Here is a 26496-nt window from a genome sequence, read left to right as displayed (position 1 = left end):
GTTCATATTGTTAAAAGCCACGGATTAAAGTCCTGTTGATGACCTGTTATTGGGACTTGCACTGAACTGTGGAAAATTATAATAAAAAAGGTACAGAATACAACGAACAGCTACCAAAAGAGGTTTCGAATGAAAGTTTCTTTGTAAGCCCCACTTGTAACTACACAGTAGCATTCACTACTTCTAATATCTACAACCTATACCCAGGAGCCTGCACACTCACATATTTTCTGTTTTATACCCTGAAAAAAAAAAAAGAAATTGAGTATATGTCGGCTAACACCCACACAGCATTCTTCCTAATGTATTTCTACAACTACCAAGCAGAGGTCTCCTTGTAAATAAAAGCAGTCTCTTAAATTTATATTGCACTTTTCTTCTGCAGGGACTTTCATCCTATGTACAGGAATAATCTCCACCATCACTGAAATGCAGCCACTTCTGGAGTGGAATAAAGCAGCTACTCGATAGGCACAGAGCAACATAAAACACCAGGAAGAGAAACATAATGTACCCAGTTGGGACTACAACAGATATTTAAGACGACAGTCTGTAATTAAGTTTAAGGACTGTAATTTAGCCAGAACACTGTGAAAAGTGTGAGGGGATCTTTAATTGCACGGGGTAAGAAGCATGGCTTTATATCTCACCTGGGATGCATTACCACTGCAAGGAGAATTGTCCCCTTAAGCATGGGTCTGGGTTAATAAACGCAAAATACCACTGCCCCCAGAGCGGAGGGACACTGCCTGCCCCTGCCCCATCATTGCACAGCTTCTCATCACTGCTGCTGAAGTGCCTCTTTCTTCCGCTACATTCTCTCAGCGCATCTGCCAGGGAAATGAGGTCCTTCCTTTCATCCTCGGTATTTCTGACAAGCTGAAGCACTTGGGTTAATGACTTTCCCCCAAACTCACCACCAGATGCTTATTAGCCAGCGATAAAGGAGCAGAGGTCTAGGTGGAAAGGGGCTCCCTGAGACTTTTACTGAAGCTGATGGGCTCACACCTGAGGGCAGGAGAAGGCTTCACCTCTGGCTGGAGCGATCTTCTTGCTCTGCCCTGGACCCACTGCCACCAACGGGCTTCTTGCCCCCTGTGCAGCGGGTCGGCTTGGCGAGGCACTTACATCCTCCCTTGCTGGCAGCAGGGCATGGACACCCTTGCTGCAGGTGTCCCTTTCTAAAAATGTAGTGACCCTTTGCTGCCACTTGCCTCATACAAAACGCTTTGTCCGTGATCCTGAACCTTCAGGCAGCACCTCCCCTGCCCACCAAGCATCAGCAAAACGTGCTCGTGCAACCCTGGCCAGGCAGCCAGCGGAAGCAAAGCCACAAGGGTCTCTGCCTCAGAGCCTAGAAGGCGAGATGGTTGCCCTGGGCTATCTCTTACCAATGGGTAAATGCTCCTGTCTTCAACTTCCGCCCAGCAAAAGCACTCTGGAACGAGCAACGTAACAAAAGTTTTGCTGCTGAGATCAGGAGCCATCAGGAAGCACCCAAGGGCCCCTGGAAAGCAGCATCCCTCTCCTAGGAATGAAAGCGGATTCTTATCAGGAGGGAGGTGATGACTTCTGGCCTCCAACAAACATGGAGGAAAGGAAGAGCATCAGACTGAAAGAGCTCAGCTAAAAGATGATGGTGGCACTGGCTGCCTATGAAAATGGCAACAGACAGCAAGAAGCAGAATCGCTTTTGGCACCCGCAGCATCCCACAACGCTGCCTGGTCCTGGGAGACAGATGCCAGTCCCAGTCAAATATTCACTGTGATTGAGGTCTAGGCTCTGGAGGGAGGAGTGGAATCAGAACCGACACATTCCTCATTCTTGGAAGTGGAGAAAAGCAACAGGAGCAAGGGAGACCCGTACCATCCCCTCGCAGTCTTGCAAGGCCCCCTGTAAAGGAGGTCCCCTTGTCCCTCAGAGCAGATGTCCTTTCTCTCTCCAGTGGTGAACGAGGAGCGTTAGTGCAGATGAACTCCCTTCTAGGAGCTAGAGAGAGCTGGGTTTCAAGACTTCAAACTGGATCTCCTGGGAGTTAAGAGCTCTCCCCTCCCCATCAGTGGAGGAAATGGGGTACTACCTGTTGCTGGAAGCTGAGCAATGCAGGAGGCAACTATACATTCAGGTGATTTTAGACAAACAGTTGTGTCAGAGAAGCTGATGTATTCATCAGAAATGGGGAAGGAGCTACGGATACTGGGGGGTCCGGTGAGAGAGCTTATCGTACATCTGTGGTGCCCCAGACACAGAGTTCGGATGGGGTATCCCTTAGGGGGAAGAGTCCCACTTAACTGAAATGCCAGAGCGTGGGCTAGTAAGCCCCAGTCCACAGTCCTGTGGGGCTGACTCTGCCCTGTGCAGGGAGAGAAATCATGTCCAGAGCTGCTTCCAGTTGCAACAAAGCTATCACAGCTCCCACTTGGCCAGCGCAGGGCAGACCCTTCTCTTGGGGGTTCATCTGGAGCAGCACGTGCCTCCACCCTGAGGAGGCCAGGCCAGACCTGCTGCAGGTCTGCAGCAGAGAGAGACACCAGCTTTACCCTTTCATGATGTCAGCAGGAAAAAGGCAAATTTCCCCCATCCCCGTCTGTTCCCCTGTTCTTCAGTGGCAAACAGGGCCACAACTGAGCTCAAGCCCCTCTTTTGGGTCAACTTTCCTGCCTCCATCCTTCTCGGGGCACTTTCCTGCCTGTTCCACCTTTCAGCTCCTCTGCCCACCACTTTGGCAGTGGAAGGTGAGTGTCTGCAAGACTGCGCGTGCTGACAAAATTCTGCCACCTCTCCCCTGAGCAGCGATGCTGTTGCTGCGCTTCGCCCACTCTGCCGCTAATGCGCTGTGCGACCTAAAAGGCCTCGGAAGGTGAGAGGACAATATCGGAGCTGCCTGAACTGCTGGCCCGGGGGCTGGGTCATGGGCACGGGACTTGCTGTCTGGCTGAAGAAGGCTGAAATGCCCGTTTCTTTCCCATAATCCAAAAAAAGTTTGAGGTGGGGGAAGTTAAGCAATGGAACAAAAGACCAAAATAAACAGGTAATGAAAGAAAGGTAGAGAAGCAATCCTGGGCTTAGGGCTGAGGTGACTCTCATCCCAGCATTCACAGGGGGAAGCCAATGTGCAACTGCTCCCCCCTTCCCACCCTATCCCATCGCAACCCCCCTACCCCATCCCTCAGCCCCACAGAGACACCTTTCTGCCTCCAGCTCGGACCTGCTCTCTCAGTTTCTCCACCTATCAAGAGGTGCTGAGAGAGAGAAAGAGGCGCTCAGAGGCCAATGCTGCAGCCGGATCCAGCCGGGACTTCTCCACCACTCAGCGTGGTCCATGTGATGGGTCCATTCCTGCTCCATGTTCTTCAGGCTGGCGAGTGAGAAGCACAGAGCGGTGGGGAAAGGCCAAAGCAAACCACACAGGGGGCAATTAAATACATGAGAGCCTGGAAGATACGGGTGGATGGAGACACTGAAGCACATGCGGTGCGAGGCAAGATGCTCCGGCCACCGGCACAGGGGGCGGCTGCTGCCCCACGGTCGAGGCCGGCGTTACTGCAGGGAGCTGCAGCCGGAGCGGGGCAGCCCCAGCCAGCGGGAGAGCATGGGGAGACAAGGGGAGTACTGCGGTATATCATCCACTAAGCTGTGGGCTCTGCAGTAAAGAAGGTAACTGTTCTGGTAGAAATTTGTGCTTTAATATATTTTTGTTTGTTTGTTTGTTTAAAACAAGTTCCCACTTCCCTGAGGACGCCCTGTCCGACATTCCCAAGGAAACATGGGGGTGTTTTTTTCCTCCTTCGTTTGCTCTTCACATTTCTTCATTCCTATTTTTTGTCTTTCATTCCTTCTTTTCTGTGTGTTTCTGTTTCTTTCCTTCCTTCCTCTCTCACTCTCTCTCTCGTGCACGTGCTTTTAAAAAATTTTTGTCTTTATTTTTAAATTTTGTTCTAGACATTATGACTTTCTCAAGGAGTGCTCCAGTTCTGAACCAGATCCCTTTGCGTGGTCATGCCTGTCAGTCTTTGGTAACATATGGACACTTTGGTGTGCCAGTGAGGAGGGGAGGAAGAGGAGCAGAGGTGGCTGAGTAGGAAAGGAGCAGGAATGTCTCGGTCTGAAGACAGGAGCGCTCGCTTGCCATCATCTGAGCAGCACGTAAAGGAAGAAAGTCAATGGGCCACAAAGACAAGGGCTGTGCAGGGCCGGGACACCGCTTCCTGGAAGAGCAACCGCTGCCAGCCAAGAAGAGAGAAAAAGAATTAGTGATGGATCGGATCCAGACCTCATCAAATAAGTTAGTGCGCATCAGTGTCGTAGCCTTTCCTCTATGTCCCCCGCCTCAAACCACAAAACACCTCCCAGATCTATTGGGAGATCTTTCTAGCCTCCCCTGGACATTCTTAATTTCCCAAAATTATTTCTTTTCCAACTTGGGAGAAAAGGTTGAATCTTAGTTACTGTTGCAATCCAACCTTCCTCTCTTCCCCAGAAGACTGAACTCCAGCCAAACAAAAGGTTCTGCTTGTGTTTTGGTTACAGCTTGGCCATCCTAGGCTGAAACAGACCTTTAACTGCACCTGAAATTTTGAACTTTTTAGGGTGTTCTGAGTTTTTTAATGTTTTGTTTCCCCCTTCACCTTTGGAGTTAAGAAAATTGCTGAAAGTGACTGTTCCTCAACAAGTTTTTTTTCCTTCAAAGATAAATAAGACAAATTGAACTTTGCTCACAAGTGCCTGTCTGGCTCTGGTTTGCATGCTCTGAACTTCTGCTCTCCTGCTCACCTGAGGCACGTTATCGAGGGGACAGGCAGGACTGAGGCACGAGGCACACCAGTGATTCCCACCCAAGGACTAACGCCTACATACTGCTTACGTGCCTTGCTATGGCTTCAACCTACAGTGCACCTCAGTGGGAGCGGGGTTGTCTCCATTTCGGCAATGCTGGCACCAGGATGATGTGGATGGACTGGAAAGGGGCTGGTGGAATTTAGCTCAAGCACTCACTGTCAGGATGGGGAGGGAGGTGATGTACAGCTCAGGTAGCTTGCCCCCATCCTGCATGGGCAATACCCTGCCTGGCTGTGCCTCTCTGCTCAGAGGTCAATGAGAAGAATCCCAGCCCACCCTGTCTCCATTCCGCAAAAGGCAGATTTTTTTTTTTCCCGGAGAAAGACTGACTTAATGCTGCAGAGGCCATTACAGCCTGCAGAAAGTCTTTCCCTTTCCAAAGCTCCCACATCCAGGGTTTTCAGGAAATGAGATATTGCAGAAGCCTTTAGCTGCTTGGTGATGACACCCCCAACCCAACGTACTGGTGCACACTTCAGCATGCTGGTGTCTGGCAGCACAGTCCCTACAGGATCTGGTTGTTCCTCTGAGCTCTTGCTAACTCACAACTGTAAAGAAAAGTTCAAGAGTCTGACAGCCCCTCTGATGACTTCTGCTGATGGAGTCAGCCATCTTGTTGAGTCCCACCAACATGTCAACGTGCTCTGAAATTAGCTGCACATCGCTAGCACGTGCATTCATGTATGCACTCCTCCCACCGACTCATTTTCCTCTGAGGCACGCACACGCTCACCCTTATTTGGTCCAATTGGCTTCCTTGGGCAGTCTCCCTTTTTCAGAGTGACGTCATCGATGGCAATGTCCCCCTCATAGCTCGTGCCCCGGACACCTTCGAAGATGATCTGCAAGCAGAGCATGGTTCAGAGTGCGGCGTGAAGCTGCAGCTGTGGAGGACCCTTTCTGAGCTGCGGAGCTCTGCAGCAGTGAGCAGGGCACAGACCGGATCTTATCAGGTCTCCAAGTGAATGATTCCTCCCTGTTTCTCCAGTACTCATAGGGTCTGGAGAGCTGGACCCCACTGCTTACGGGACCTACCCCTGTGTGCTGAGCATCTGTAGAGTAATAAATGAGCGTGTAGACCTCTGCTTTATTAAGCGGGCTGCACTAACAAACCAACCAACACCGAACAGCGCTTGCAAGAGTAACTAAATTCTTATTTGTTATTTTAAAGTACCCAAAATCGTGCTGGGTGCTTTGCCACAGTGCCATCACTTACCAGCCTGCACAGACCCAGCTCTCACAAACAGCCCTACAACAGCAAAGCAGCATGTTGGGCAAAAACATCAGCAATACAACATTCAGTAACAAAGCAGCCCACTGCCCGGGTACGCGTAAAATACTCAACGAGCAGACACAGAGTGCCCAGTTCATATTCACAGGCTGTCCTACAGTCCTAAACCAGGGGGACAGTGCGAGTGGGCTCTTACAGGACATTCTAGAAAAAACCTCTAGCGTTCAAAGTCACTGTACACCAACGGGCCAGCGTCCCCCAGCACCAACAGAGCTGTCGCACAGACCTGGTACCAGAAGGTGCTCTTTGACAAGCAGTTGCCAGACCAGGAATAATCAGAAAAATGTATAGTGCCAAACTGATGCTAGCATATAACAAAGTTGGACGGCTTCGGAGAGAAGTGGATTTGATTTCTGTGCATCCACTAACTCTTGCCTGGCCCCAGTAAGCCCTGGGGGTGGAGAGTTCCCAGTGCCCTCCCTGCGCCTGACCAGCCCCTGTGCCACGGAGGCAGATGTTTGCTGGGAAGTCTCCTACAGCCCATGGCATGTGGACAGAACAGGTGGCAGGCGGCTGCTTGGCTGCGGACCTGACTTACCTGGAAAGGCCCGGGTGGGTTGATGGGCACGTGTGCTTGTTGCCACATGTTCCCCCGGTTCCCACTGAGCGACCAGACCTGGGTGTCGATGGCTCGCTTGTTCCGCACGCGAACTAGCAGGTTCAGGGAGCCTATAAGAGAAAAAAGAGGTGCTGGGCTGACCCCTGGCATAGCTCTGGGGCTCAGCCTCAAGCCACAGCTCTATGCCCCAGCCGGCCCAGGGACAGCCTGAAGAGCACCAGGAGTAACCTCTAGAAGGGGTCAGCTTTCTCCTGGGTTGATGGGCAAGCGCCACTGGCAATGTTTCATCCATCTGGGCTATCCAAGGGAGGACACAGACCCAGATGAAGACAGAATGAGGAAGAAGCGGTCCATAGCATGGCTGGGGTGGCACAAGAAGGGGGTGGCAGAAATGCAAGCTGTAAGTGACCTCCAGAGGCATCCCATCCAACCTCCTGCATGAAGCTGTCTCCAGCTCTACATCAGGGCAGCATGGCTTTGCCTGGCCAAGTCTTCAAATCCTCTGAGGAAATCAGCTTTTCCTAATGTCCAGCAAGAACCTCCAGCGCTACCAGGTGTGGGTGCTGTTCCCTGTTATATTGTCTAATGCTACTGGTAAGACTTTGGCCCTATTATCTGTGAAATTGCCCTTCAAACAGTAGCGGGCTGAGGGCTGATAGCAGCCTCCTCTTTGCCAGGCTGAGCAAGTCCAGCCCCCTCAACCTCTCTTCCCCAGGACTTCTCCTCCTGGTTCGACCATGCTGGTGCCCCTCCAGTTGGACCTGCACCAGTTTCTCCCCACCCCACTTGAACTGGGGAGCCCAGGAGACATGTTTGCCTCTCCCTGTTCACCCCTAACACCTGATGTATGCTATGTAGCTTACAGCCCTCGCTCTGCCCTGGCCATCAGCTGCAGAAATACAACCTGTGTCCTCAGTTGCCATTTGGCCTGGAAGCAGCCTTGGAGCAAGCAGCTGGTCCTTGCTGGAGCTGGCTGGCATTGCCTGTACTGCACTGCCTCTATCATCCCAGCCCCGTGTTTTCAGAGGGACGCAAAGACCCTGTGAATAAACACTGACTTCAAGTTCTTTCAAAAAAGGCAATTCCCAAAAGATTTCGTCTGCCATTAAACCAAAACCAAAGCCAACAAATCTCAAAGCATTTCCAGTTCTCACTTTGAAAACTGTGTCACAACCCCCTACCTTCCACCCACAAATGAAACCATCTCAGTTTGCCTTCCTGCAGCATCTTTTTAGTAATCCCCTCAGCTGACTTTTTTTCCTTTTTTGTTTCAGTGGAAAAACATTTTTAAACATTCACTCAAGGTTGACCTGAAACACTTTTTCTCTCTCTTTTTTTTTTTTTTTCCAATTCAGCCGGCGAACCAAAAAATCAATCAGAACTCTAGTCACGCTCCTGCTCATCAGTGTTTCTGGTCTCCATACACAGACATATTACACCTGAGAGCAGAGAGGCAATAATAACCCTCACTTCTATGTCCATGGTCTGTCTGCGCTTGGGGTGCTGCATTCCTGCATGGATCCACCCTTCCGAGAGGCAGCAGTGAGAGATCAGGGGATGAGACAGGGAAAGAGGCTTTCCTATATAACCTCCCTACTTCATGATCCCCTGAAATTCTTCATTCTTGGCACATCAGCCTTGGGGGCACTGTGTGAAGGACAGGGACCTGGAAGTACCCCCGTCGAGCGCCTGGCTGTCAGAAGGCGAGAGATACATCACAAGGAGTTCAGAGATGCATAATAAAGATGATGAAATGTTTAGATTCTGAGAGGGTGACTTACAAGAAAAGGTTAAAAGAATGAAATATGTGTGTAATTTAGTGAACTGAGGAAAGAGGGGCATGTTATTGCCTGGAAATATTCATAAGCTTTAGCACTAAGGCTAGCTGAGAAAACTAGATGAAGGCCTGATGGGACACGGAGAGAGTATCCAATTCCCTTCCCCAGCGGTATCCAGTTTGGGATGCACACCACAACACAAGATGAAATAGCTTGTTTCCTTCTCTCTCGAGACCAGCTGGCACTGCACAACCCTGGGGAGACAGAGCTAAGCAAGCGGGATCTCCCTCCAGGAAACACAGTGCCAAGGACAAGAGAAGTCACTACACAGACATTACATAGAATCTTCACGGTTGGAAAGGACCTTTGAGATCATCGAGTCCAACCATACACACACACAAAAAAAAAAAAAACCCCAAAACCAACCAACAACCTACAATCTCTGCCCTTCAGAGCATGCCCTGAAGTGCCTCTACATGAGCACGCCCTACAGGAGCCTCTGGCAAATTCAGCTTTGAGCTGCTGGTTTCTTGGTGTCTTTCCTGCCCTCAGGAGCTTCCTACGAGGGAAAGTCTCTCTAGAAAAGATACCTGGTCCTCACAGAGGCCCTTGGCCAAAGTGATGGCCCATGCAGGAACTGCAAAACCCCACAGATCATTGTCAACAGGAGTGTGTTCAGAGCAGCTGATTATAGATGCCAGAGCCGGTGAGGTGAGGGATTGAGCGTGAGTGAAGAATTAACATGAAGCTGCCAGCAAGCAAGAATTAAAAACAACCCCTGTCTATTCTACCCTCATCTGGGGACTTGCAGCTAGGATCTGCTGCGCAAGAGTCTGGCTGAGCAGCCAACACTGGGACAAATCAGGCGGCAAATGAACTTTGATGCCCCAGGAAAAAAGTGAAGGCGAGATAGAAAGGGACCCAGAGAAGCATCTGGAATGCAAATTAGTGCCCTCAAAGGACTGGCTGTGAATGCCTGGCCTAAACCCAAACCAAGCCTGAGCATATTCTGGCTGACAGCTCCGTGTCCTTGCAGCATCAGGAAAAAAAGTTTTAACCTTTCGGCCCCCAAATTCCCTAATAGAACAGCACTGAATATGAGCTGGCATTCTTCAAAAGGTTTGCAATTGGAAAGGAAGCTCCCTTATCTGCCCACAACATGCAGTGTTTCACCACCCATGTCTACACGTGGAAAACCAAAGGTCAAAATCGTTGAATAGCATGCCCATGACTGTCTTACAAATCAGTCGGAGCTGCGAAGGGGAGACAGATCTCATCACTCTACCTGCAATCCCTTCTAAGTTTCCCAGCCTTCCTGAGGCTGGGAAAGAACCACACCACCTCCCTTTCCCAGTAATGTTATCACTTGGAATGTGCTTCTGGGAGGCATGGCAGAGTCTCCAGGACTTCAAACTAAACAGGGATGAAGCCTCTACCCCATCTGAACTGGGTCTGCCATGTTGTAGATGTTAAAGACTGTGCAGGTCTTCTACTTTATTCCCTTCTACCGTGTGTCGGTCTGCCACAGGCTGTCAGTCAAGTTTAAGGGCATGTAGCCTGTGATGGAGGTACTTGGAAATGAACCTTCAGATCTGAGCTCCAAGCACAGCCATAAAACATTGCAGTCCTGGACTACAGAAAGCTCCAAGTCATTTTTCCGATTGCTCAGAGTTTCTTTATCGCCATTTTTCAGTCTGGCCCCAAAAGCCAACTGTGTGATGGAACAAGCGTTGCAAGGCTTTGTGTATTCCAAGGGAAAGCTTTGGGTTCAGCCCACTGCCCAAAAATCAAATGTTGTTCCAGGATCCCACTTACAGTCATAAAAATCCATAGATTAAGTCTCCGGCTAAAAAGAGAGGTGGAACCTATGTAGACATTGACATCCGTAGCTGCTGACCTCTGGTGAATTCACACCTGCTCACAGCTACCTCCATGCAATCTAGCAATGCCCATCTCATGCCTTATTTAACTATCTTCACTCCCTGTGTAGCTTTCAGCATGTCACACAAGCTTAGACCAAACCAGCTACCTGATGCCTGAAAGATGCCCCTCCAAGAGCACAGACTATGTATCCAAATCCCACTTTGCAGGAGGTGGCCACTGCATGGTCTAGGCACATGTGGGATGTGAGGAGCCCATTAACAGCTCTGAACTGATGTGCCACATGATCCTTAGCAAACTGCTGTTACCTACTTTTATCTGCTGACGTGATACTATGATGATAATGAAGGAGGATAATAACACTCACTCACTTAGAAGGGAACTCAGAAACATAGCAAACATTTGACGAGACCTGAGAAAAAAGACACTAGGGAACGGAAGTGCCTGAGCTCTTCTGCCTTTCCTGTAGTAACAGACCGAAGAAGAACCAAAGTGGGACCTGCTCTCCAACCCCCAGGCCTCCATCAGTGGAGATACGAAAGGCCCATCTGGGATGTTCTCCAATGCCAGCTGTTGCAGCTACCCCTTTTGCCTGGTTTTATACTACAGACATGCCCAATTTCCTCTATCAGAGTCCAAATCCAGCTGGCCAGTTTTGTTACCTATTTCTTTTGTTACCTGTTTCTGTCTTCTTCATGCCCCCCACCAGATGTGTCTGGCACCTGTCTAAGGGCACCTGCTGGTGAGGCACAGACAAAGGCAGGCCATCGATCTGCTGCTAAATCTCTCCAGCTGCCCAGAGACAGACAAACACAAGGGAAATCCTAGGACACCAGCAAGCCTGTTGTTACCTCTCCCCATACAAGGCAATCTTCGCATTTGTCTTGTAATCTGTATTATCCCTTCTTCTCAATCAAAAGGGAGAATAAAGGCCAGTGATGAGTGACGAGGAATCAATTACAGGGAGAGGAAGCCGTACCTTCTGCTGGCTGCCTTTAAGACCAGAGCTGGCATTTCAAAAGAGTGGCACTCACACAAAAGAGCACCAGCTGGGCTGCCAGATAGAGTAGCCCAAGGGATGCCTTTAAATGTTACCTTCTCCCAACAAGAAAAGGTCTTCTCTCAGTTTCCGCAGGATGGGGACTTCACTGTCTCATTGAATAGCTTTTGTAGATCCAGAAAAGCTGGTGCAGGCAGTGCTGGGAGGGAGGCAGGGTCTGTATGGGCAGGGCCATGGGCACAGTCCATGTGGGATGGCAGAGAAGGCAGAGGTTTCCTCAAGAGCTCTCCGTGGGGCAGCTGGGGGGGGGTGTGAATGCAGCGTGACAGGTGGGGAAAAGCTACTGCCTGCCAAGGTGGAGGCGCAGCTTGGTTTACAGGGCTGGGATGGAGAGCAGGCAGCTGGAGCAGCTGGGAAGCGAAGGGAGGATGACGCTGCATGCCGAGAGCCGGGGTGCTGTGCCAAGCGCAGCAGAGCTCCGTGGGATGGGTAGGGAAGGCTGTTGGGATCCACGACCAGGAGGTGGGCTGGCCGCAGGCTTGCACACAGCTGGGTTTCACTGCAACTCCCCACTGTGCTCCTACAGGATCCCTGCTCTGGCATGGAGCGATCTCAGGAGATCGGCTCTCCATGAGAAATCCTGGCTGAAATCCCAGTTTAGGTTTGGTATCCAAATGGAAAGCCAGGGCTGACAGCCTTTGAGGAAATTCCCACGGCATTTCAACTGCAGGCAAGACAGACTGAGATAATATGAAGAAAATGATTCATGGCAAGAGATGTCCAGTGGATGGAAAGAGATACATGGAGCGGAGAGAACTTGGACCTTGTATGGCCTGGCAGAGTCACTTGCAGACCCAACATGAGGGCTAAAACCAGGCCAGGGGGAAAAGAGCTCCTACCTCTCTAACAGGGGCTCTGAGCACTCCCTTAAGCGTGGTTTAGTGTAACACCACTGATCACAAACTAAAAGCCCAGAGCTTACTGCAGGCAGATCCCAGGAGTGAACGACAGTCTCCAGAAAGAATCTATTACCGTTCATAATCCCCGCAACAAACACAGGTCTCTCTCCCTCTCTCACTTAAATGGATGTTAATGAATAGCAGTCAGAGTCAGGCTGGTGTTCTCAGTGACAGTGCGGTGGGGGAAAGTTACTGCTCTGAGAGCGAGAAAGCAGAGGGTGGAAAAATAATCATAGCACAGGTAGACATGGAGAAATAACATCAGCTTGTACTGACTCATAATTTCTAGGAATGTAAGTTGTCTTCATGCCATGATAGGATGTATTTACCCTTTCACAGTCTCTAACGATGCTTCATACATTAATATATGTGGAGTAAGACAATTAAAGCCTCTCGGCTGCTTTCCATTCGTGATTACAGAGAACTTTACCTCTACATGTCTTTAACTGATCCCAGATTGGTGTGCAGGGTCCCCTGTGTCACAGGGTCACTACACAGATTCCTTCCTGCAGCCACTTGCTTCAGGAACTTCAAAGCAGAAAGGTTCAGAGAGCTCATCAACAGCGAGAAAACGGAGTCTTGATCATAGTTTGGAAAGTACCACTATCCCACCTCTACTTACAAGGCATCCCCATCGGCTTTAGAGAGGCACTGAGCATGTTCGGTGCCGTGCCACAGGCTGGCTAATTGCTATGGGACATTCCCTTTCTGCTTCGTTACAGCGAGGAGGCTATAGTGAAAGGGATCAGGGGAATCAAAGCCTCCGGTTCCCTGCTGTGGCTGGGACTTTCTGGGGATATAAACAGCAATATGATAAGTTTTGATTGGCAACGTATCCCCTACAGCAAACCTGTGAAAATTACTTCTATCTGGCTACAGGGAATTTTCTTTGGATTTTACTATGGATTTAAAAAATCAAAGAAACAAACACATTTCCACCCCTGACTTCCTAAACCACCGTCAAATGAGGATGGGCTTGAAGCAATATCCCCTGACGCGGCAAAGCCAATTGCACAGATTGATCTATGATCCATCACTTTCTGACCTGTCTGGCATGCATATGAATTTTGGGATGGAGGGAATGGACCAGCAGAGAAGCAACATCACTGCGCTGTAAAGAGGCAAAGCGGACACGTGGCTGGCAACTGGTGGTGGTGGGAGGAACACATTGGTGGCGGGGCACACCTGGGGCATTCAGGCAGTGGGGTAAATGCAAGGTATGGTCATGCCTGCCTCGTGATGAGGAACGCGAGTGCTAATGGGAGGAAGGCGGGCAAACTACAGCTCCAGTTCCTTCTCTCCAGCATATCCCCACCTGTCTGTGTACACGGAGAGCAGATGGTGATGTGGCAGAAGCAGACTTGCAATGGAGCTATGCTTGAGCTCTTTTGCTCATTTGATCCACAGTCTAATTAGAGAAAGTGTTGGCATAGAAAGATGAATGATACAAGACTTCTATCTTTGATGCTGTGCGTACAGAACAAAATCCTGCCACCCCTTTTCACGGAAAATTCCCTCAGAGGTTGTTTGCGACCTGCAACAGGCTTTCTAAGTGCGGACAACAGGATATGGTTTAAGGAATTCAAAAAAGGGGAAAAAAAAAATCTCCACGCTCCATAGCATTAAAATAATGCTATCTCAGAAGAACAAAAGCCCATCCAATTTGCAGCCAGAAAAGAGAAGAGGGAGGGTACAGAGTCTGGCATTTAGAGGACAAGAATCAGGAGTCCTCAGTCTTTTCGCCAACCTCATGTCTGATTCACTGTGCCACCTTGCTTAAACCTGTACTTAAACATTTTTCAGGGCACAACACGGATGGATTACGGCCTTCCCTACAGGACAGATGAGGTGTCCGATTCCCAGCCCAAGCCACAGCCCCTGAATGCTGCCGTGGGTGGCAGCTGTGCTCCCAGGTGCCAGCTCGCCGCACTGCTGTGCTGCACGGTGCCTGCCCACGGCCAGCGCAGGAGCCATCGTGGCAATCCACAGCAGATCTGAGCAGCTGGGCTGCAATACAGAATCTCAGAATCACAGAACGGTTCAGATTGGAAGGGACCTTAAAGATCATTTAGTTCCAACCCCCCTGCCACAGGCAGGGACACCTCCCACTAGACCAGGCTGCTCAAAGCCCCATCCAGCCTGGCCTTGAACACTTCCAGAGATGGGGCATCCACAACTTCTCTGTCTAAATCTATCTTCTCAATCTAAATCTACCCTCTTCTAGTTTGAAGCCATTATCCCTCATCCTATCACTACATGCCCTTGTAAAAAGTCCCTCTCCACGTTTCTTGTAGGCCCCCTTCAGATGCTGGAAGGCCGCCATAAGGTCTCTCTGGAGCCTTCTCTTCTCCAGGCTGAACAACCCCAACTCCCTCAGCCTGCTGGTGAGATGCACCTCGTCATGTCGGTGGGGATGCACCTGCAAAGCCCTGACTCCTCCAGTGCAAGGCAGGCAGTTTCTCTGGGCAGCAAAACAGCCCAGCCCTGCTGCCTCTTTGGCCTTTATTGTGGCCCTAAGCCTCCCAAACACCACACCATCTCGCCCTTAATTTAATGAGCAATTGTGGGACTATTTCTGTGCCATTTCTGGTGGGCACGTGGGGCAGGGGAACAGAAAGTACAGAAATTAGCCTTTATGGGGCGTGTGATGTGGAAGAGGGGCTGGCCCCAGCTACAGCTGCTAGCAAAACCACCTGCACAGGAGCTTGGTACGTCCAGATGGGGCTCTTCTGGGGCTCCAAAGGAGGTCCAGGGGGTGATTTAGTGGGATCAGATGCCTATTTGTCCTGAGTAGGAAGACAGCCAGCATTAGTCTTTGTCAGACACACCAACCTCTCTTCTCACCTGGCAGCCTGCATCACTCACCACTCTCCTGAAGCTGAGCACTGCAGATTAGAGCATCTAAATTAATCTCAAATCCCAGAATGGACTGGAGATGCCAGACCATGATTTCTCACTAAAAAGACCAAGTCCAAGGAAGGGCTTGAGACCTCCTCTGGTGAAGCAGCTGTGAAGAAGAGCCTCCCCAGGCAGTAGTGCTGGCCAGCCCATGGACAGGATCATTACGCTTGCTCTGTACCTCAGGCAAGTGAGCTGCAGCAGCCCATTTTTCTTCTCCTACAACGTTTTCTGGAACCAACCTGTCTGAAGGCAGCCAAGAAGCTCCTTCCCTCTTACGTTTGCTGTACCTGGTGGTCACCAGAGGTGCTGGGTACAACCTTAGGGAGGAGAGGCCAGCCTGGGGAAAAATGGGACTATGAAGAATGTAGCAAGAAGGAGACCACCTGAAGGCAACTCTTCCCACCAATTTTGCAGACTCAAGAAGTAGAGCGAGCCATAGCTGCTGTGAGGTCTGCTTGCTCCTTGTTCACCCTCTGTTTCGTGACGTGCCCAGATGACTCCAGGCAAATGCTCTCTTTTCCCAGCTTTGATAACGGACCCTTTCATCTTTGCCACCAGAGGCAGCTGGGTCCTTTGCGCAATTCTGTGCTCAGCTCTCAGACTGAGAGCACGCACTGTGCTCAGCTCTCTCAGACGAGCTGAAACAGAAGTGTGCTTCATAGACACTGCCAGGTTTAAAAGAGCACAACAGCCAGAGAGGGGGAGTCTGCCTGCTTCCCTTCTGTGGGCAGGCTTTGCAAAGACCTCCGCCAGAGAGGAGGGAGCCTCCCAGAGCCCCCAGAATACACGTGGGGGGGAGTTCCTGACAAAATCACTGCAGAAGCAGATGTACTTACGCTGAGGAAGACTTTGCGTGTCTCTTCTCTATCCCTATTAGCAACCTATTTCCCCAGCATCTCCCAGCCTGTGGTCTCTCAGTCCCAGGAGCCAAGCACAGGGCAGCTGCACGGCTGCGGGGCTTGGAGCAGATGGGCTGTTTTAGTCCGATGCTGAAGGCAGCAAGACAGCAGGAACGAGCAGCTGAGATCGCATATTCTTCCTGTTGAACTGAAGACACCACTCAAAATCCGTTCTCTGGCCTCCTCCGCTGCCTGACCCAAGGAAACGTGAGAGGTGAATGTTTCAGGCCTGGGAAGTGGTTTGCTGCAGGAAGGCTGTTAGAGTAGGCTGTGTTCCCAGCTTTGAGGCAGGATGCATTATAGCAAGAGGATCCTTTCCCGTTTCAGGCCTGGCTGTACTTTCATCAGAAAACTTCCAGGGGACCCACTGAGGCAGTGAGATTCCCAACCTGGATCTGCAAACTCCATCAGTTCAAGTGCTGGGGTGCCTGTCATCCCTGAAGAGCTCTCTTTGGGAGATGCAGTCACTCCTGGAAGTAATGGTGATGACTGACACTTGTTGAGAATTTTTTTATTTTCTGGGAAGCATTTCATTACATGTTACAGGATCATGTCTTGTTGAAGCTCAAGAACAGATTCAGATGTTTGCACAAGTAGTGCAAGATAGTTGTGCACTCTGCCTTCCCCCCCCCCCCAGCCTTTATCCTGTCAGAGCAGCCAGGAGGGTCTCCAGATGTGCACCTGGAATGACCAACTTCAGTCTCCACTTGAACAGTTATGGCTCTGGTGAAATAGGTAATGGTCCATGGAGAGAACAGAAGAGTGACCTGGGAGTGCTAAAGGAGTAGCTGGATATGCACTGAGAGCTCCCATTTCCTCTTAAGTGTCTGTTAAGTTTTGTATCTAGCAATTTCAGGGTCTGAATAATTGATGCAACACCTGATGTCTCAGGAGACGATCAGGTTGCAGCAGTACATCCTTATAGCTACCCACCTTTGCGCAAGGCTCCTGCTGCTGCTGCTGCTGTGAGCAGCGTCAGAATGGAAAGACGCTTTGCTGAGAGCCTCGAGGAAGGGAAGGGAGATAGAGCAGCTCCCCACCAGATGAGTAACAGTGACTCAAATCAAGTGAGCAGAAGCAAAGATGATCTGTGGGAATTCAGGGCATGTGCAAATGAATTGGTGTCACCACTCTGTGCCCGTGAAAACCTTCCCAACAAATTCTGCAGTGGGAATGTGGTCAGATCACGACTGGTAAGACAGAAGAAGAGGACTTTGGAAGGTGGCAACCTTTCAGTGGCTATCTGCACCTGGAACTTGATTCAGTGATGCCCTTTTAGTGAGGGGCAAGAAAAGGCAGGGATCAGTGCACCCAGATTCAAGGTGCTAAGCACAATGTCTGCATCAACATGAAGACACATTACTCATGGAATAAAAACTACATATAGCCAATCCACATCTGAATACCTTTCTCTCCTCTCCATGTCTTCTTCAGCTTTACAGGCCAAGCTCTTTGGCTTAGGGATGAGGTCCCACCTCTGCAAGGCGCATCAAGCATGCTGTTGGTGCTCTTTGTAAGTAAACATCCAATGAAGGTGTAGACACAAAGTAGTTACTGGGCTCCAGCGAGAGTAATTGAAGAGAATTCTCTGCCCTTAGTTATGCAGGAAGTCTGATTAGATGATGTATTGGTCCCATCTGGTCTTAATAATCTTTAAGTCTATGGCTCTACTCCAAAGTTTACTGAAGTCTTTAGAGAAACAATGACTTCAACGGTCCTTGGTTCAGAGCCACTGTATCGAACCTACAGAACTTGAATGACACTTTACAAATATGTGGTTATCTTGCCAGGTACTTACAATCCTTTCTCATGATCATGGTATTTGACTAACTTCCCCCCGCAAAAAAGCAGATACTACCAGAAGAGACCACAGTTTATCCAAAGGGCCCATTCCATAGCCCACAGGAAGCTGCTGGATGTCTGCACAAAACATTAGTCAAATACACATCTATTGATGGAAGAATGAGAAAAGCCAAGAACCCATCTGAATAAGTGGAAAAAGAAGGAGTAATAAAAACATTGAATACATTTTTTCATTACAAACTGTTCACTTAACTCTAACTGCAACTTGTTTTCAAGAGCCTAGAGGGAAGTGAATCATACTCATTAGGAAAATCAGCCTCCCCTCAATCAATCCAGTGATGTAATCTGTACCGTGTAGAGTTATCGCACTGGAGATAATGGCATGGATTTCATGAACGATGCATTTGTATATAAGGCAAACTTTATACATCCAACACAATGTAGTTGCCTCCAGGGCACCACCTGGATAACTGTGTGCAGCAGCAGGGTGCTGCATTCATAAATGAGGTTTGGGTAGGAACGAGGGAGCTACGGTGTTGAATCTTACAAAAAGGATGCCTTCATGAGTAGTTTACAATTTCATTGGCAGCTTCCCATCCCGGTTATTAATAGGCCAAACTTAGCTGGGGTGATCAGATAAGGTCTGTGTCAGCACTAAGCTGGAACCACAGCACCTTTAACCCTCCAAGAGTTTCACGGATGCTGGACACATGCTAGAAAATAAGCCTGTTCTCTGATTGCTGGAGAGGAAATGGCAAAGTGCAGAAGACAATGACACTGCTAGAGCAGAAGGGAGCCTCAAAGCACAAAAAATTGCAAGCCAAAAGCAGGGTCTTCAACATTGCTTTCAACCAGGTCCAGCTCTGGAAGCCCAGGACCTGCCAGTTTCACTACAGGATGCAGCTGATCAGTCCCATCTTGGGAGGTACCTCAGGCTGAGGTGGGGTCTTTGCCTTCTCCCCTCTCTGAGGCTGTATCTCGTCGTAAGCCTTTGTGCAGTGACTACTTCTATTAAAAAATCAGAAGGAGGCTAAAAAAAGCTGTTTGAGTACATCCCACATCACTGCTTGCACGTAGGTACTCCTGTGAGCAAAGGAACTCCTTGGCACAAGTGTTTTCCCCATGAGCACGGTCACTGGCTCACGGGATAGGGAATGTTAGCTATCACCGTGTACCGTGGGGACCACAATGGCAGCACAAAAAGTTAAATCCTCTGTGGCTGAAATTTCCTCCTCCCTCTGAGCAACCGTCCCTCTGGGGTCTGACCCTGAATGCATCTCTTGCTGCAGGGTCTGTGAGAGCATCCAGCAGCGGGCAGGAGGCCGTGCACATCATAACTCGGCCACCACCGAGCTAGGAGACGTGAGAGACGGGTGTCAGGGGACAGTAGTGGGAGCAGTCCTCTCCTGAAGAAAGCAAGCAATTCCTCATTTGATATATATGTGTGCCTGCCGCAAGCAAGACACCCTCGTTCTTGAAAGCCCAGTGGAAATGGGATTTCTTTCCTTCCCCTCCTCCTGATTTTTGTGTTTGGGCTGGCAGGATTGTAGGGTAATGCGAATGTTCGCTCCGGAGGGGGCTGGAGGAAGGAAAACCAATGACCGAATAACTCCAGAAGAACGGGAATTGCCTCCAGGGAGCTCCCCTTCACCCTGCTCTTTTATCAGCTGAGAGATATTCGACATCACCCTGCTCTGCTAGTTGCTGAATATTTTATACCATGGCTACAAACGCTCCATTTGTATTCTGTCTCTCTCTTTCGTCATATCTATTATAAACGAGTAGTGTCTGGGAACTCTCCCAGGGAAGATTTGCCTGGATGGCTATGGATATTTTATAGTCAAATTGTGAGAGTAAACCAGCTTTCAAGTTCTGTAGAGGGGGGGAAAAAGGTAATAAAAGGCTTATTAAAAAAATAAATAAATGTCGGGATTTTATACGGCTGCTTTTCATAGTGACAGAGCTTCGGTTTGCCTCCAGCTTCGTGGAGCTTCCACGATGGAGCTGGAGCTGCTAAGAGAGCCTTGGGCTGGGAGATGTCCTCTTGCTGGCACTGTCTGCCAACAGGAGCAATCTGATACGCTCTTGCTAAGTGCTACAGCTGGTTCAGCAGGGCTGGCGTCTGGCTTGGTAGGACTGGGCTGCCACTAGGTGAGCCAGGGCTTGGGGCCGTGTCTGCAGGCGTCAGGGACTGCTGGCTATATGGGAAGCAAGACATGGCCCAGGGTGGTAGCCACCCTACCTTTACCTTCATATTGTCGCATATGTGACACAGGTAGGAGACCAGGGTCTGTCTTCTCATGAGACAGTAGAAGTCCGAGTGAGGAGCCCTGTATCTGAGAGGGGACGCTCTCCTCCAAACCAGGGCTAAAGAAGAAGAGCTGAAGAAACTTGCTTTGCTCTCAGGCAGGCTGCCACTTCCCCAGGGGACTCTGAGAGCACTTCAGCCACCAAGGGCATCGAGCCTGGCACCATCCGAACAAGTGACAGCCTTCTGGCAGGGTTTCACAACCTCCGCAGAAGCAAAACCAGCCAGGGAGTAAGCAACGTGCATTAGAAATGTAGATGGAGCCATTAGACCTGCTGGTGAAACAGAGCGTGTCCCAAACGCGGGTTCGTTCGTGCGTGCGCAGGGATGAGGACAGCTATGCCAGAGTGCCGCCAGCGTGGCACTAAGGGAAAAGACCAAGTAGGGTAAGAGTTAGTAAGCAGCATAGCGAGAATGACGAAAACCAGACAATTTTAGGATTACTAGGCATTCTGATTTTTCCTGGAGAGGTCTCAGTCTCACCCTGGTGCCCCAATATGCAGAAGAGATTACAGAATATCACGACTGGCCCTGAAAGAAACTCCAGAGTAGAGAGCAGATACAAGGTACTGAATTTCAATTTGCAGACAGATATATTGTAGGTTCACTAGATGAAGCCATGTATTCCACAGGCCAAGAGGAAAAGAACTTTTTTTCTCATTTCTTTCTCTTTCATTCTCTGACTCTTATCTAGCCAGTCTAATTTTAAAATAATTTATTCGCTCTCAGCTCAGCAGCACCCACCCTAGAAACCATCATGTGGCGTTAAAGAGTCTATCCACTTTGCACAAATTTCGCAGCCCCTTTGTGCAATAAGGGGAAAATGGGGAGCAGGAAGGGGCAGCAAAGTTGAGTATGAAGGGAAAAAGCAACAGATATAAAAGGCATCTGACGCCAAGGAACAGAAAATGGCACTCAGCAGCTTTCTTAGGTCACAGTAACTCTTGGGAGTCACTGTATCTTTTGCTCTGGGCAATTCCTGGGTGGAGCAAATGAATAAAGAGTTAAAATGCTAAAAGCCAAAAGCTTGTAATGAATTGATTCCCTGGCATGTCCAGTCCACCCCATCTCCAGACAGACCACCACATGAGAGCTGTAAAACAGGGTTCTCTTCCAAAAGCAAGCAAAAGCTGACGGGCTTTTACTTTGCCCGTGAAATGAACTTGGAAATATGACGCATAGCTGTATTCCTAAAGGAAACAAAGCAAGAGAGGCCTCCTCCCTGATCATCTTCTTTCCTGGCTGGTTTCCCACCGGTCTGGGCCACCCTTCATTGTAGTCACAAAGGACGAGATCCCTTTCACAGAATCATAGAATCATAGAATGGTTCGGGTTGGAAGGGACCTTAAAGATCACCTAGTTCCAACCCCCCTGCCATGGGCAGGGACACCTCCCTCTAGACCAGGCTGCTCAAAGCCCCATCCAGCCTGGCCTTGAACATCTCCAGGGATGGGGCATCCACAGCTTCCCTGGGCAGCCTGTTCCAGTGCCTCACCACCTTCACAGTAAAGAATTTCTTTCTAATATCTAATCTAAATCACCCCTCTTTCAGTTTAAAAACATTACCCTTGTCCTATCACTCCACTCCCTTGTAAAGAGTCCTTCCCCATCTTTCCTATAGGCCCCCTTCAGGTACTGGAAAAAGCCTCCAGGGAGAAGGCAAGGCTGACTGACCACAACTGCAGGGAACAAAAGGGAATTTGCCAGCCAGCCTTAACAGCTGGGCTCTGTCAGCTAAGCAGGACCAGCAGGTCCAGGAAAGCCTGGTGTGACCCAACACAGACAGTGCTCTGCCTGAGCGACCTGCCACCGCCAGCACAAAGACAGTGCAGAACAGCCCATCTGCAGGGGGAATACAGGGGGGTGCAAACCACCTCCGACCAGACTCTAAGGGCAGATGGAAAATATGAGCCCTCAGAGAAAAGACAGAGATGGAGACCTGCTCGGTGAACCTCAGCCCAGCCCCTACCCCCCGGCACCCACCGGGTCAGGGTTTCAGCCTCGCCCCCGCTGAGAGAAGGAGATCCCAGATTTTGCAGCTTAACTGCTCTGCTGTGCCACACACGCGCCGAGATGTGATGCCAGGGCTCGGGAGCGCGTTCCCTCCCAATGACATCAACGGTGCCAAGCAGAGAGCTGTTAATTAACCCCGTTTATTGAAGGGCGGACACATTCCTGCCTGGGCCCTGATTTTTCAGTCAGGCTCCAGTCCAGCAGGTGATTAATAACCTAGCGTGCTGTGGGAAGAGTGCATCTATTATTCAAATTAATGAAATTATAATCAAGAGGTGACGAATTAGCAATTGCTCCTTGACTGGATATGGAAACTCATTAGTGTGCCAGGCGCTTCTGGGGTGCTCACTGCACTCGGAGGCTTACGGTTAGAGGGGAGGGAGTCAGGCAGAGCAGACAGGTCCTCGGCACAGCTGAGGGAACACGCGTCCTGCCCACGCAGTGGCCCACCCTGCGGCCACCACAGAGCACTCTGGTCCCACAAAGCCCCTCCACCTCTGCCTCCTCTCCGATGGACAGACTGGTGTCCTGCTGCCTGGAGCAAGTGGTTGTGGCTGTGAGCAGGGAAAATAAGTGCACGCAGGTACAATGCTCTTTTTTGTGGAGGGTAGGGAGCCTTACGCCAGAGGAGGAGGGGGCCGGGGGGAAGGGGTGAAGACTGCGAGATACTGCCCCGAGGATGGGCTGCAACAGCCTCACAACCCTGACGTTGCTGGAGTGCGGGTAAGGGACAAGTATCCAAAAGCAACAGCCCACCCTGGCGCTTTGAGGACTGAACTAGGACTCCCACCCTCTGGAATCGCCAGTCACAGGCATAGCTAGTGGAGCAGAAGCTGGAGGTCTTCCCCGACATCCCACACCAGGCTGGGGTTGTCCTTCCCCGCCGGGTACTCACCAATGTGCTTCCCGTACATGTGGTAGTAGAAGGAGACACAGTAATACTTGGCAGTGATGTTGTAGAGGGGGCTGATGAGCCGGGCTTTGTCTCCCGTCACCCGGGGCCGGGAAGCCTCAATGAACATGTAATAACCTACAGAACGAGAGGGAAAGGTGGGGAAAGGCAGTGTGCACTGCGTCTCCCTCCCTGCAAACCACGGGATGCCAGAGGCTGGGAGATCATCACTGCTCCTCTGAGAGACATGGCCTTGCTCTCCCCGTCCGCTCTGCAACCCACTGCGATCCTGGCCAGGGACACTTGCGGGATGCCTGCGGTGCCTCCCCTGCCTCGGCAGCATCTAGGGGACCCGCTGTGAGCCCATGCAGCAGAAGAGTCCCCGAGCATGCAGACACACATCCAGCCAGGTGCAGAACAAGCCTTTCTCCTGCAGCACCAGCAGCCCCAGAGCCGACTGCTCTGTGCAAGGAGAAAAACGGAAGGAGAGAAAAAACGGAGGGAGAAACCATTCCAGCCTAATTGCTCTGCCTCAAGCAGAGGAAGAGAGGATTCGGTATATCTGGCCTAAACAATATTGTTATCTAAAGAGGACAATACCAAAGTAGATGTTAACAACTCAGGGAGGAACAGATTAGCTATTTAATTTGTTGGTATCGTTTTCAATGCTCAATCAGGCTGGTGTACTGAGTGCTAATGGGAAAAGCCATTTCCTGAGCTGGCCATTGGATGTTTCCCATTTTTTCTGTGCTCAAAGATCTGTGCTTGTGTATAAATTCCCTTTCCTCGTTGGAGAAGGGAGAAAGTAATACCCAGCTAAAAGGGGAGCATGATCTCCATGCACAGCTAGCATGAGCAATACACAACACCAGTCTCCTCCATCCGGGGTGAGGCACTAGCTGTAACCCCACAGGCAGCTCCCACCTGGTCTCTCATGCTCCTGCTTGGTGCTGAGAAGATCTATTTACCTCCCCAAGACCTTCTTTGAGGAAACAGCTGGCTAAAACCAGCAGGGCAGCTTCTAGGTGTTAGAGATGTTCTCCTACTTGTTTATCCTTTTTTGACTTCAAAATAAGCATCAAACGGGACAAGGGCATTAGGCAGCAGGCAATTAGCTGGTAACAGGAACTAATGCTCACACCGTTCCCTTAAACAAAGTCGTGGGCGTTTCAGTTGTGTGTTTAATGCCAATCAGTAACATGCAAATTAACTGCCTGCTCCCTGCACCCCGCACGGAGGAGAAGCGTGTTGTTTGGAAAGCAAATCAGCGCTCCACCAGCCCCCAGAGCCGCAGGACTCCCGACAAGCCAAAAGAAACCCAGATGTGTGCCTACCCTCCGGCGTACCGCTGATGTCTGTGGGGGGCCCGGTGTTGACAGTGCGCTTGGGGTTCTGGGTCAGGGCGTTCTGCCGGGTCCAGTCGAAGTTGTCCATCTTGTCCTGCACGAAGCCGCAGATCTTCTCGTCCTCGAAGCGGCAGGTGTTATCTGCGGGGAAGGGAAGGGACTGGTCAGCGGCGGCTTTTCAAACCCCCTCCCCAAGGCTGCCAGGGTGCTGGCAGCAAGACGGAGGGCATTCCTATGCCACCACTGCGGCTCTGCAACAAGCCGGGGACAGACGGGCAGCCCCCGACCTCAAGAGGAGGCTGGAAAGGAATATGCCTGTGATTAGTATGATTATGGAAGGGCTAATCCAGGTTGATGGATGTGATGATCTGACGAAATGGAAGAAGGCTATTAGGGCTAAAGAGACAGAGAGATTCTGCTGGGAGGTCTGAGGGGGCAAACGTAGAGGAGGGGGAAAAGAGCATTGAAGGCAAACAGGCCACAAGGGCTTCTAAACCAGAACAACTTGATGGGAGAATAATTCCCCCAGGAGAGAAGAAAAAGCGCCAGCAGATGACCCCGCCTTCGGGTTATATACATTAAACTAAACTATGGCACACATGAAAAAAAATCAGCTGTGGAGAAGAGGTCAGCTCAGTGCTACAAATGTGTCATTTAGCTAGAGTACGTCCAATTTATACCAGCTAAAAGGCACATTTGATATTGCAGCTTATGCTGGTTCCCCTAACAAAATGAGTCATGTAGGTAAAAGATTTTTATGTAGGATCAACCACACGTGCAATAGGGCTCAGTTTTATTACTACCCGACCAGACAGTCACACCCTACAGCAATATTGTAAGACGGGTGAAAAATCTTGTGCATAGACATAACCCAATACGGACTTGCAGAGACTGGAAGGAATTGGACTTGAGCAGGCTGAAGATGGTCCTCCATCTCTAACCTTTGTGGTGAAAAGGTGGTTCCTGAGCCACAGAACCAAAGGCCAATAAACCGCTTTGCGCTGCTGATACAGTAGGGGAAGGATGGAGGAAACAGGCAGAAGGGAAAGCAAAAACAGGTCCAAGGCCCAATGAGAAAATTGGTTTGTGTTCTGAAAGGTCCCTGGGCAGAAACCAGAAGTGGAGAATGTGCTGAGAGTGGGATCTCAGACCTCACGAGTGGCACAGACACAGTGAGCACAGATCTCTATCTGCCGCCTTTATATAAGAGCAAGGAGGTGTGCTATGAAACCGAAAGATAAAGTACTTAAAACCCATGAAAGAACACATAGAGAAAGGAAAAGAAGACTCTTGCTAAGGGCTTGGGATGTGCTAGAAAGCTCATCCACAGCATGCTAGCACAAGACTCAACTTTTTGGGGTTTACCCCCCACGCTGTTCCTATTATCATGCCCAGATGAGGAGAAGACCAAATGCCCACTTGGACTCCCGCATTCCTGTATCTTCAGTGGTGGTTTGCTCTGGTCCCTGGGCAGGAGGCTCTCTGTCCCTAGCATGGGTGACTCTGGCAGGACATGTAGGGAAGAGCAGGGTCAGCAACCTATGGGCTGGACGCCAAGGATGGGATGGGCAAGGGCTGCTTTCTGCAATGCCAGGGCCAAAAGCTCCAGATATGGTACACTGTGATGGTAGGAGCCTCACACGCCCACCATGCACACCAAAATCTGCCTTCTTGTACCAGAGAGGAGAGACTACCCAGGAGATGAACAGCATCCCAGAGTGAAGAACTTCCCGGTTCCTACCCTGCAGCTAAGGCCCTCCTCATGGGGTCTCCAAGCCGTTGTTCCCCCTTCTTTGCCTGGCTCTCTCCAGCATCACATCAAAGCAGTGAGAAAAGAGGAGGCAGCCTCCTGCTGTGGCCTGCAGAAAGGTCTTTGCCACCACAGGTTGGGCACTGTGCTGCAAGCCAAGGGCTTGGTTCACAGACCAGGGCAGCTGTTTTTTCTCTAAGCTCAGTGGGAAACGCCGCTCCTGCGAGCTGAGCACAGCCATCGGGAGCTCGGCTGGGCTGGCCACTTAACTGCTGA

General features: G+C 50.3%; 1 protein-coding gene across 3 annotated transcripts in view; it reads right to left on the bottom strand.

The window, feature by feature from the left end:
* Window positions 1–3208: 3208 nt before the first annotated feature.
* The window catches only part of MDGA1 (MAM domain containing glycosylphosphatidylinositol anchor 1), a 147812-nt gene continuing 124524 nt past the window's right edge, over window positions 3209–26496 (bottom strand). For 2 of the 3 annotated variants that reach the window (XM_074579729.1, XM_074579730.1), the window contains 5 exons: window positions 24459–24611; window positions 23128–23262; window positions 6670–6800; window positions 5574–5682; window positions 3209–4224 (listed from right to left, as the gene is read on the bottom strand). In XM_074579729.1, the coding sequence (XP_074435830.1) occupies window positions 4133–4224; window positions 5574–5682; window positions 6670–6800; window positions 23128–23262; window positions 24459–24611 (620 nt within the window). In that variant the 3' untranslated portion in view covers window positions 3209–4132. The remainder of the gene's footprint in view (window positions 4225–5573; window positions 5683–6669; window positions 6801–23127; window positions 23263–24458; window positions 24612–26496) is intronic. The other variant, XM_074579728.1, reaches the window with a different exon arrangement.

Source organism: Larus michahellis, chromosome 3 (genome assembly GCF_964199755.1).
Source record: "Larus michahellis chromosome 3, bLarMic1.1, whole genome shotgun sequence".
In the NCBI taxonomy this organism is placed as follows: Eukaryota; Metazoa; Chordata; class Aves; order Charadriiformes; family Laridae; genus Larus; species Larus michahellis.
The sequence above is the reverse complement of the archived record's forward strand: the minus strand, read 5'-3'. Positions and strand labels throughout refer to the sequence as shown.